This window comes from Lithobates pipiens, unplaced genomic scaffold (assembly GCF_037356315.1).
Source record: "Lithobates pipiens isolate NorthernLeopardFrog02 unplaced genomic scaffold, aLitPip1_a1.2 Scaffold_16, whole genome shotgun sequence".
Taxonomy (NCBI): Eukaryota; Metazoa; Chordata; class Amphibia; order Anura; family Ranidae; genus Lithobates; species Lithobates pipiens.
In genome coordinates, this window is record NW_027507748.1 from 373357596 (window position 1) to 373370819 (window position 13224).

The 13224-nt window shown below is 42.9% G+C and overlaps 1 protein-coding gene across 5 annotated transcripts in view; it reads right to left on the minus strand.

The window, feature by feature from the left end:
* The window catches only part of BCAS3 (BCAS3 microtubule associated cell migration factor), a 1583483-nt gene that overhangs the window by 1391935 nt on the left and 178324 nt on the right, over positions 1–13224 (minus strand). For all 5 annotated transcript variants that reach the window (XM_077482133.1, XM_077482136.1, XM_077482134.1 and 2 more), the window contains exon 9: positions 2192–2299. In XM_077482133.1, coding sequence (XP_077338259.1) covers positions 2192–2299 — 108 coding nt within the window. The remainder of the gene's footprint in view (positions 1–2191; positions 2300–13224) is intronic.

Consider the following 13224-nt stretch of genomic DNA (forward strand, 5'->3'; position numbering starts at 1 on the left):
CCAACAGGTCTTTTTGTTGCAGACTTCTTTTGCACACAACCAACTTTTTGCACCTTCCTGAGAATCAAAGAGGATCTAGAAGGGAAAAAACACCTGGGGCATAGAAAGTGACCACTTCTTCCTTGCATGGAGACAGGTTTTTTCCACCTGTGCACTTGGAAGGTTGCATGGCATCCAATTCCTTGGTTGATTACAGCTATAAGTTTTGTTTTTGTTTTCCTTCTTTCTGTTCTTTCCACTGTGGAACCATTTTTTTTTTGAGAGAATCATGATTTTTTTTTTTGGAGTGAAACACCACACCACTTACCAAATGAAGTGATTTACTACACTATAAGGGTTTTCCCATCTCCCTCCACTTTCTTTGTCTGGTAGACACCCTTAGCTACAGCTAAAATTGCAAGCCAGCTTCATTGGGACCACACGTTTCCAGAATTCACTCCACCACCACACCACAACCTTAGTGTAAGTACTGGAATCTGACCTGGTACCAGCTTCTTGTGGTTCTTGTACAACAGGGCTCAAAGTGTGTGAGGAAGAAAGTTTATGAAGCCTATCTGTTCATGTTCTGATAGAACATTTGCTAATAGGAGAAGAAAGCAGAGTGACGGTGAGAGATGAGATCCTCACTGCGCTGCTTCTACTTTTACTGCCCAATCACAGGTTGTGACAGGTCTATGACAACCTGGGCTCGTTTGAAGTGGGTCGAATGATGTTGGACTGCTCCAACAGCTGTCCGTTCTTGGCTGCAGTCAGAAAAGCATGGTTCATGATTCAGAGCATCACACCGCTCCATTGTTTTATTTTGTACAAACTTTATTTGAAGGGTACAAAACGTACACTTTATTCATGGCAATGTACAGCAGCAAGATATGCTGTGCTGCTGTACATTGCCATGCAATTCTGTATTGTGCACTGCGATAAAATGCAGCATGTCTGCATTTTCATGCAGCAATAGGCTGCATTGCACTATGAATAGGATGCATAGGAACCCGCCTCCTGTCAGATCAGCGGTGGAATTAGAGTCTCATAGAAGCGCAAACCTGACCACAAACTGCGCATACGAGGAATCTAGGTTGCGGCCACCTTATGAGAATTCAATGCTTCAGAATTTGAGAGGGAGCTGAGGTGGTGAAGCTAGCGCTGGGGAGTGGCTGCAAATACAGATGATTAGCACAGAAACTCCTATGAAAACCTTATCAATGAGTGGCAAGTGACTGTATCTGGTGGCAGTCTATATTACATGCCCCCATCCCCCGGTCCGTGGGAGAAGTGTCTTCCACAAAACCCTGGTGCCAAAAAAGTTGGGGACCTCTGATCTAATATATATATATGACTTCCTTAAAGTTGAACTTCGGGAAAAACTATTTTTGCCATGTGTACTTTAAAAGTAAATCCACACTAATACCATGTTCAGTATGCAGCATTCTAGTTGTTGTTTAACACTAAGAATGTTTGTCACTAAGAATTACAGTTCTGGTGTGAGTATGTAGCTCACAGTGGGTCGCTCAAACTCCAGCTCCTCCATTCAGTAAATTTAAAAACATGTATGGATTATCTGTGATTCAACCTCATCATCATTAATCTCATGACAGGTTTCCTGTAAAGTGTAACCAAAGCAAAACTTTTTATTTTATTTTATTTTGGACAGAGGGATTAGGGCACCTGCAGTTTAGAGCAGTTTTTATTGCTGCCTGTACCTCCGTTAGGGAGATTCACCCTCTTTATTTGTCCTGTTTACCATTCTCATTGAAAGTAAAACTACAAGAAAGTCCAAATTTTGGGCTGACGTCAGAACAGTAATAGGGGGGAAATCTTCCAATCAGGACACCAGTTCTGGTGACTCTGGTGATACACTGGGTTTCCATCACTTGGAGGGATTTCTTCACACTTACTGTTTTGGCTATGGGGCAGGTAGTGAAGGGAAATCTCCCCAATGGGACACATATGGCAAAAACAAAACTGACAGGGGATATTACCCTCCCATACTCTATCCAAAATGGAAAAAAAAAAGGTTTTGTCTTTAGTTACACTTTAAGAAAGGAAGCTTCATTTTATAGCTCTGGGTTCATCCAATAGGGGATTACCAGAACCTTTCCTCAATGACACAACATCTGTTTGTTTAGTAAATCCAGCATGCATTCTCTAAGCTTGTATCTGAAATTAAATATTAGAAAAATTAAATAAATCATACCTCTGATTGCAATGCAAGTCATAGATTGGAGTTTTAAATTGAATCGACTTCACCATCTCACCAGTCCGTAGAGAGTACAAATCCACACAGCAGAAAGGTTGGCTTGTGCTACAATAAAAAAAAAAAAAAACACATTTAATATGCATACCTGATATGACATTATATGCACAAATACACACAGGTTATAAGCACTTCTTTTTGTGTGTGCCAGATAATCTAATGTCACATAACTGATTTTAAACTGAGCTAAACTGGTCTTGCACTACTGCTTTTCCAAATTTTTCAAAATGAATCCAATTAGAAAAAAATTGTGAAACTTGTATGTAAATGTTCATAAACAGACCCCTTATTGTTTATGTTGCTTCCATACCCTTTAGGCTTACCATGCATACCATATGCTAAAATCGGTCCATAAAATCTCTGTGCAATCGACTTAAAGTGGTTGTAAACCCTTACAAACCACTTTGACCTACACGTAAGCCTAGATTAAGGCTTACCTGTTGGTCCAAGAAATATCTCCTAAACCTACACGGTTTAGGAGATATTTGCCGAAAGACAGGCACCGCTGTCTACGGCGCATGCGCTGTAGACAGCGGCGTGCAGGCGCACTGAGCGCGCCGCTGTCAACGGCGATATGCCGCAAGTGGCAGCTCATGTGCGCATGCGCGGGAGTGAGGTCATCGCGGCTTCGCTGAATGACAGCGGCGGAGCAGCGAGACCCACAGAGAAGATGGATGCTCCGGACTACAGGGGACATCAGTGACTTGGCTGGCTCCTGTGTCAGGTAAGTGACACATAATGGACGACTATGCGATGCATAGTCGTCCATTATGCTTTACCTTTGCAGGGAATCAAAGAGGAAGTAAACTTATCAGGGTTTACTTCCTCTTTAAGATCTACCAAACAAATATGCAATAGGACCTACTTAAACTATCAAATCAATCTGTATCCAACTGGGCATGCCCTTACACGTAAATACTTTTTAAAGCATTTTGTAATATGTGGTGAGTCAAGTAGATGTTGACCTGAACAAATTAGCACATTTGAGCATTCCACCTCCTCTATATGTCATTGGAGCTATGAATCAAAAAAAAGTTATGCTCCCATGATGCAAAAGGACCTTCTATTTTTGCACTGTGTAAGCTGCACTGCAAATCAGCAGGATGTGATAAGGAAGGCAGCATCCCAAGCATTTCAGGGTGTCATGTACTGGATGGTTTAATGAGAACTATTGTACATGTAAAATCATTTAAAATATCTAAAATCTCATATGAATTTTAACATGTAAATGTGATTGGAAAAATAACTTTCAATCATTTTAAATCTGTACCTATTAAAAAATACCTGGTGATGCTGCCCTAAAGATCCTTGTACAGGCACTCCCTGTTATAGGGTGACAACCTTCCAATTGTGTTCCTGTGTTGCCACTCGGTCACACTGTCTTCAGTGGAGACTAAAAGTGTCCATGCCAAGCCCCCACCCTAGGAAACGTTTTCATACTGCAATGGTTGTCCTATCAGGATGCAGGACCCCTGACCCTCTGTCCGGACAGTGCTGATTGGGCCTGTGCTGATCACATGCACTCTCCCAAGGAAAAAAATTCTCTAGCAATACACACCAAACTGAGCATGTGCAGCCTGACTCCAGTAACTCTGTCTTATCCAGACATGTTTTGGAGACAATGCAATAAGAGGAGGATCTGTGCATACAGGATCAAACAGCCTTTTTACACAATGCAAAGGATGAACCCCTTAGGTTCCACAGTGAGTATAACAAGCATGCTTTACTGCATATACAGACTGTTTTTACTGTTGTGGAATTAGTAACACTTGAAGAAGCAGACATGAGTATCCACACTCAACTGGACACCACAACATTTTAAAGCCACCATTTGTAGTCACACCCACATCCCCACCAAAAAGTTGTGCAGTGCATAGAAAAGCTATCTTGAGAGATGATTGCCATGCATCTGCAGCTTGCTCCAGCAGAGCCATATTAGAGTGGCTCCAGTGATTGTTACTGGCTCTCTGGCACCATAAGATAGAGGAGGGCTCAGAAGGAGGTGATAAGCTACGTGTGCTGCAGTAAAGAGCGGCGTGGCCAAATTGTACTAACAATGGGAAGGGTTTAACAGATATGATTACCTAAAACTTGAGCCTACTCTGCTCTGGATAGAAAACACATTACACAGTGTGCAAAAATTGAGAGTAAGTAATGCAGAATGCAGGGGTCAGCAGTAGGGCTGCAACTAACGATTATTTTCATAATCGATTAGTTGGCCGATTATTGTTTCAAATAATCGATTAATCGGTTAATAACCTTAAAAAAAGGGGAAAAAAAGGTAATTTTGCTGTGATTTGTATTTTTTTTTTTTTTTTGGCCAATTTGTTGTTGGGCAGATTCAAAAACACAAATTTCCGCAAAAACGTATTATTCCATGCTTTTCTGCAGCTTCTCCATTGAAGTATATTGAACCAAAAAAACAAAATAGCACTGTTTTGTGTTAAAAAAAAAAAAAGTACTTGTCTTTTCCAAATACAGCTGCATTTGCAAGCAGCTGAAAAAAATCATGGATGTGAACGTGTCCCATAGGAAACCATGTAAATTAACTGTAGTGTGTTTCTGCAAAAAGCACCAAAAACACAGAGGTGTGACCCAGGCCTGAGATGTTTAGTAACATAATGGGGTTAAAAAAAACTAAAATTAGTACAAAAAGAGCAAATAATTACTACTGTAAGGGGTTCATTTTTTAATATGAGACAGTGAAAGTAATATTTACAGTAGCAATTTGCTCTTTTTGTACTATAAAGGGCTAATTTTAGTTTTTTTTAACCCCATTATGTTAGTGGCCGATTAATCGATTATGAAAATAATAATCGATTAATTTCATAATCGATTAGTTGTCGATTAATCGATTAGTTGTTTCAGCCCTAGTCAGCAGTAAATAAAATTACCTCTCCTCCCCGAATCCCCCCATTGACAAAAATCCCTCTAGTACAAATACCCCCTTACTCCCTAAATTGGAAACACTAAAAGTTGGCATTGTATTTGCTGGTGACTGCAGGCAGTGGGCAGGTCGAGACAGAAGCCAGCAGCTGCATATTTTATATATAGAGGAAAACAACACAGGCAGAAAACAACACTGCCAAGGACATCAAAAGGGATGTTTGTTTATCAGGGATAGATCCCTCAAAATGGGAACTATGCCAAGGAATCAGGTGCAAATGGCAACCTTACTTTTAAAGGTCCGGTGACCAGGCTCTTCTCATGGGTTGTATTTTAGCCTCTCATTTTGTTTTATTAGTGCTCCACTAATAAAGATTTTACCAAGCCTGTAGCTGATGTGCACAGTGTCCACTTCTCCCATCTTTCAACATCAACTGATGTAGGGTGGGACTTCAATGGGGACGCATATGTAAGCGGTGCATTGATGTAAGGGGGGGTTTGATGGGGACTTTGCTTTGCTTTACTAAGCCTTGTGACTTCACAGCTGGTTTCCTACTGCGCATGCGCAAAGCGCACTGTGCTTTGTGAATGGCCTGGCAGTGGAGGAAGGAGGAGGTCAAAATTCCAGCTGACTTTACCGTGGCAATATCAGCCAGAACCAGATACCTGCATCCCCCAAAAAGTGCCAAATGTGGCAGCAGAGGGGGGAGGAGACAAACAAGCCGAGCTTCCCTTTTTAGGTGGAGCTACGCTTTAAATTGCATTAATTTATAAAACTGATTTTTTTTCTTCCGCCCATTAATAATCTGTAAAATACATAATGTGACCCCTGTACTGAAAAATTTGGAAACCTATGCTTTAGGGTTTACATTTACTTTAATTCCCTGAATTCAGTGCAGTGTCAGTGAAGTTTAACTGAGCAATCTGCAATACTGTATGTTAACTTAGATATTTTCCTAACACGTCATAAGAATACTGAAGAAGTCTCCATCAATGTAAAACTTGTTAACATTTTTTGTTTCCATGGCTCCAGAAACAGTATGAAGATAATAATAAACACACATCACATCCTGAGCACATTCTATTATAGTAGTAATTTGCAATAAAACATAATCAGGCAAACACTGAAGCTAGAAGATAATGTTCTGAAATGGTGATTGACAACAGGTGTTCAGTATACAAAGCAGCTGTGGGCAGCCAAACGCAGACGCACAAAAGACATGTGTCCTCTGTAGCCCCTCACACAGGAGACAAACTAGGACCAGCATGTAATCATTTACTTTAATTGTATAGAGCCATTTTGTCTGGGAATTAGGACACACTGCTAAAATACCAAAGGAAGAGCACATCACTTAACTAAGCAATTTAAGAAACCTTTTTCACTGACAAGCAAAGAAAGCTGAAAACATGCCAAACAATATAATGTTGCTGCAACCCACTTTTCTCTACAAAATTTTAAAGGGCAGTAAGAAGGCTATAAAATTTTCATTGCAATTACTATGGCATTAAATACAGTTCTGTTACCAATTCAATAGGAGCACATGAAATATGCTGGGAAAAGTGAGCAGGGACCTTTTTATTAAAAATTTTCATGTGCACAGTGAGCTGTGGTCTCAAAATGCCAAACACAAGGAAGGTCATATTTTTAGGACGTCACTCCATAGCAAAACAGTAGAGTCCACTGTGTGTAATGTTGGATGGTAGTTCCATGTGCTGTCTCTACTGCTATGCTGAGACTGTTGAAAGCAGAACTCCAGCCAAAAAATAACAAAATAAAAATGAAAAGCCAGGTAAAAGTTAAAATAACCAAACCAGCTTCTACTGTAATTCAATACAGGACTTTCTCCTGCAGGACTTTTTGTCTGTTGCTAGCAGTCCTTAGTTTGATGGCCAGCATCATTCAACCCACTTCCTCTGAGCCAAGGTCATCCTGGCCCCACCCTAACCTATGATTGAATAGCAAAACGTGGAGCAGCACAGTGAGGAGTTTGTCTCGCTGTCATTCTAATTTTGCTCTTTCCATTAACATTCTTCCTGTCAGCACAAAAACTGATTCTATACAAAAAAAAAATAAAAAATCACTCAAAAACACAAAAAATACAAATACAACAAAAACACAACCATACCAGCTCCTTTTACCGGTTTGCCATACTTGGAAAGAGAGAGGTTATACAGTTGATTTTCTGCTGGTATGCCCCACGTTTCCATGTGGTTGGATGATCCATTATTTTAAGGTCCATGCACCTCTGAGCCTTTATAGACCACCTATAATTTGGGGTCTTGTCATCCGGTAAGAGGCTGTGTGTCAGGGCTGGGCTCAGCCCTTCCTTCTCTGAGCTAGCCGCTCAGCTGTCTGCCAATTGCCAGCTCCTATTCTCCACAGCGACTCACCTATTGATGATATCCAGTTAGTCAGTCCTGCCTACTTAAGCCGTCCAGGCCAGATGATCTCTGCCTTCGCCTTGGTCGTATCTCTAGAGACGCTCTCCTGTGTTCCTGTTAAAGACTTGCTTGGCTGAAATTCCTTCTGGCTCCAGATCCTGTTTGCTGTTCTACTACGCTGTTCCCTGGCTCCCTGACGTTTTGGCTTGTCTGACTATCCGTTCCAGGTTCCTGAACTCTGGCTATGTTTTGACTATGTTTACTTTGTTTACCTTTTTTTATTATTATTAAACAAGTGTGATTTAACTGTACTTCTGTCTCAGTCCGATTCATGGTTTCTTACAGTAGGCGAAGGCCATGAATTCAGAAGATGCAGTCAATCCACTTGTTGATAATATTTTTTTGGATGAGCAGAATCACTGCATGGATCAGATTGCCATGGCGTTAAAAATGCTCCTGAGTCGCATGGCTCATCTGGAATCTCCCACTGTGGCTGCTCCAGTACAACCTGGGTTGCAGGCCGTCCCTGCTGCTGCTCCAGTCTCTGTGCAGGCACCCGCCTCAAGTATTGAATCTATAAGAGGTATGTCTGGTTCTGTTCAGCTTCCCTAGTGATTTGGGGGTGATGCAGTCCAATGCAGGGGGTTTCTCAACCAGGTTGAGATATACTTTGAGATGCTGCCCCAGGTGTTTCCCACGGATAGAAGTAAAGTAGATTTTGTGATATTTTTGCTTTCTGAGAGAGCCTTGGCCTGGGAAAACCCTCTATGGCAGACATCTTGAGTTACACTGAGTTTGTGGCTTCTTTTAAAAGGTTATTTGACATTCCCGCACACTCCGCTTCTGCTGCTTGAGTCGTCCGTCGAGATACAGGCTCTAATCGACTCTAGGGCTGCAGGCCTGTTCATTGATGCTGCCATAGTATCAAAGCACTTGATTTCGCTGCAGTTGCATGACACTCCACTTGCCATTGAAGCTCTTGACAGGAGACCTCTACAGCCTGCCCATGTGACTCATGAGACTGTTCTGTTGTCCATGGTCATAGGGGCTTTTCACCATGAGATAATCCAATTCCAAGTTATTTCCTCACCTAAGTTTCCACTGGTTATCCTTGGTTACAGAGGCACAACCCCTCTTTTGATTGGCTCCATGCTGAGGTTCTCTCCTGGATACCGATTGTAGTGATGTCTTTTACAAAAGTCAAGCCGGTAGTTTGCCTCCATACTGGTCGTTTGATTGCGCAATTGACCTTCAACCTGGTGCCATACACCCTCGTGGCCGGGTTTACCCATGGTCGGTCTTGGAGGATAAGGTCATGGAGGAGTATGTTGCAGAAGCACTTTCGAGGTTTCATTCGCAAATCCTCATCTCCTGCATGTGCTGTTTTCTTCTTTGTGAAGAAGAGTGGCGAATTGAGACCTTGTATCGATTATAGGGGTCTCAATCATTTTACGATTAAGAATGCCTATCCAATTTTGTTGATTACAGAGTTATTTGACCATCTCAAAGGAGCAACAGTTTTCATGAAGCTTGATTTGAGAGAGGCATATAATCTCATGAGAATTAAGGAGGGCGACGAGTGGAAAACTGCATTTAATATAACAGACCATTATGAGTACCTCGTAATGCCTTTTGGCCTTTGTAATACCCCGGGAGATTTCCGGGAATTTATTTAAATGTCCTCCGAGATTTGTGTGGTGGTTTATCTCGACGATATCCTCATATTTTCCAAGTCCCTGGAGAGTCACCACACAGATGTCTGTTGTATGCTTCAGAAACTAAGAGAAAACAATCTCTATTGTAAATTGGAGAAGTGTGAATTCCATCGAGAATTCCTGGGTTATGTCATTTCAACTTCTGTTTTTTCAATGGCCCCAGAGAAAATTTCAGCAGTCCTACAGTGGCCCCGACCCGTGGGTTTACGTACTCTGTAGCATTTTCTTGGCTTTTGCGAACTACAGTATTATCAGAAGTTTATCCGTAACGTCTCATCTCTGGTCAAGCCCCTGACTGATATGACCAGAAAGGACGGTAACCCACAGAGTTGGTCTCCGGAATTCCTTTAAGGGCTTTGAGAGTCTCAAGGCTGCCTTTGTTTCTGCTCCTGTGTTGGCACATCCTGATCCTATGTTACCTTTTATCCTTGAGGTTGATGCTTCTGAGACTGAAGTTGGTGCCCTTCTGTCTTAATGTCCTACGCCATGCATCCTTGTGGCTACTTTTCCAAGAAATTGTCACTTGTGGAGTGCAATTACGACATTGGTGAAAGAAAGCTGTTAGCGATCATTTTAGCCCTGAAAGACTGGAGACTCCTCAAAAGGTACCACTGTGTCGGTTCTCATTCTTACTGACCATAAGAATCTCACATTCTTGTCTGAGGCTAAATGCCTATATCCCAGAAGGGCGCGATGGACTCTTTTCTTGTCTAGTTTCAATTATATCATCTCATTCTTACCCGGTACTGAGAATCTAAGGGCTGATGCTTTGTCACAACAATTTTCCTCCACTTCCAAGATGGAGTCGGTTCTGGTTCCTGTTTTCCTCCTGATTGTATTCTGGCTACGGTTCGCACCAGTCTCACTTCTCCTTTAGGTGACAAAATTCTTGCTGCTCAGGTCTATGCTCCTCCTGAGAAAACTTGTGACCGCTGCTTTGTCCCAGAGAATCTCCGTACTGCCCTGCCCCAGACTTACCATTCTCCCAAGGTTGCTGGCCAACCTGAGAAGAATCACATTTTTTGGGCCCTTTGCCAACAATTCTGGTGGCCTAGTCTATGTGCTGATGTAACTTCATAGCTGCCTGTTCTGTGTGTGCTCAGTGTAAGACTCCACAACACCTTTCAGTGGGCATCCTACAACCCATACCCAACGGAGAGAGACTCTGGACCCACCTGTCAATGGATTTTATTGTGGAGTTACCCAACTCCTAGGGCAACACAGTTATCCTTATGGTGGTTGACTGGCTCTCGAAAATGTCTCATTGTAAGTTGTCCATATCTAAGGAACTGGCTTTCATTTTTGCTCGAGAGATCTTTCACTTACATGGGCTACCCAAAGCGATTGTCTCGGACAGGGGTAGTCAGTTTGTGTCCCGGTTCTGGAGAGCCCTTTGTGCACAGTTGGGAATTCAGCTTGCTTTCTCCTCTGCGTATCACCCGCTTTCTAATGGGGCCGCACAACGAGCCAATCAGTCTTTTGAACAATTCCTATTTTGATATATTTCTGACCATCGTAACAACTGATCAGACCTCTTACCAGGGGCGAAGTTCGCTCACAATAGTGCCTTCAATGCTACTTCCCGATTGTCCCCGTTTAAAGGCGAACTATGGTTTCCAACCTTCCATGTTGACTCATTTGTTCCGCAGGGTATTTCTGCAATAGAGGAGCATCTCCATGGTCTTCGTTCCACTTGGGCACTGTAACGTACCTTGGATGTAAGCCTGACGTGCGGAGGGAGACCTCTCGTACCACCCCGGCTCAGAGACCACTGGAGTGGGGACAGTGGTGGTAAGAGCATGGTGAGGTAAAGGTGCCTGTTTAGTCCTCACTGCTAGGAGCTGTATAGCCAAGTGGAAGCCGGAACAGCAGATACGGAGATCAGCGGATGAAGGTCTGCGAGTGTAGCGGATGCAGGTCAGCAGATGCAGGTTTGCGAAGCAGCGAATGCAGGTCAGCAGAGCATCGGATGCAGGTCAGCAGAGGCAGATTTGCAGATAGAAGCAGAGTCAGACTAGCCAGGTCATACACATCAGGGTGAACAGCATAAGCGGCAGGCAGAGAATAGTCAGAGTCCAGGCTGGGTCTTGGCAACAGGCAATCAGGCAGATGAGTAAGCAGGGTCAAACAAGCCGAGGTCAGGATTAGAGACAGAGACAAGGTCAGAAAGCCGGTTCAAACACCGGAGCGGGGTACTGGCACAGAAACAGGCACACAGGCAACAGAAGCAGATCAAACCGCAACGGGCAGCACTCCGGGAGTGTCTTTTGTAGACTGTTGGGCGTCAACGGGCACCTAATGCAGCGCGTGAACGTAGTCCATAATTAGCATGTGCGCGCATCTGTGCGCGAAGTCCACGATTTGCACGTGCGCATAGGTGCACGTCTTCTGGAGCGGGCAGAGCGTCCCTGAAAGACACAAGTCCAGGAGACTTTGCAACATGCTGATAGGTACAGACTCCATGCTGACCACAGATGCCTGCCTGTGTCTTCCTACCAGGTTGGGGACAGGGTCTGGCTGTCATCTTGCAACCTCCGACTTCTTGTTCCCTCTTTGAAACTCGCACCTCAGTTTATTGGGCCTTTCCGTATTCTTCGCAGGATTAACTCAATGGCTTACGCATTAGACCTTCCTTCTAATATACGTATCTCAAATGTATTTCATGTCTCCTTATTAAAACCTTTCGTCTGCAACTGCTTTATCACCTTGGTGCCTCATCCTCACCCTGTGCAGGTTGAGAACCATAAGGAGTATTACGTACAGCCCATTGTTGACTCCAATAGGTTCCATGGGTGCATACAGTACCTGGGGCATTGGAAAGGGTATGGTCCAGAGCAACGATCTTGGGTCTCAGCCTCGGACGTACATGCCCCTGTCCTCCTCTGTGATTCCTATAAACGTTTTCCCCTCAAGCCTGGTGGTCCTCCGAGGGAGAGGGGTAATTGAGGATGGGTAACTGTAAGGGCTGGGCCCAGCCTTTCCCTCTCTGAGCTGGCTGCTCAGCTTCTGGCTAATTGCCAGCTCCTATACTCCACAGTGACTCACCTGTTGATATCCTGCTAGTCAGTCCTGCCTACTTAAGCCGTCCAGTTCAGATGATCTTTGCCTTCGCCTTGCTCACATCTCAAACAGGAACACAGGAGAGCGTTTCTAAAGACTTGCTTGGCTGACATTCCTTCTGGCCCCAGATCCTTCTTGCTGTTCTAATACGTGGTCCTCTGGCTCCCTGATGTTTTGACTTGTCTGACTATCCCTTCCGGTTTGAACTGGCTATGTTTTGACTACGTTTACTCTATTTACCCTTTTTTATTATTATTAAACAAGTGCTATTTAACTGTACTTCTGTCTCAGTCTGATTCATGGTTTCTGAAATTGGGGGTTATATACAAAAGGCAAATCCACTTTGCACTGCAAGTGCACTTAAAGTGCACTTAGAAGAGCAATCGCTTTAAATCTAAGGAGTAGATCTGAAATGAGTGGATGTGCTGCTGATTTTATCATCCAATCATGTGCAAGGTAAAATGCTGTTTTTTATTTTTCTTGCATGTCCCCCTCAGATCTACAGCGACTTTACTTTTTAATTGCACTTGTGGATTATCCTTTAGTAAATAACCCCGTGTGTTTACTTGTTGATGGAATTCACTGAGCGCGTCACATAAGGATTTCTTTTGGATGGATTAATAGGACTGATTTTCACATTTATATAACATAAGGTAAGAATATTTATTATTTAGTGATGTTGGGGATATTATTAGTATAACTGTCTTTATTTGTGATTTCACATTTACATTTACTATTATTTAAAGGCACAGAGCAATAATTATTTTTGGCAAGAAAAAATGATTGGATCATTGTACTACTACTTTCTCCCACACTCCATCTCTGTTTGACAAGGACTGCAAGAGGCTAATACCAGGTCATGTTCAGATACTTACATTGCTTGCATTTAAAAATGCATCTATTAATGATTACTGAGTTATTTTGTATCTT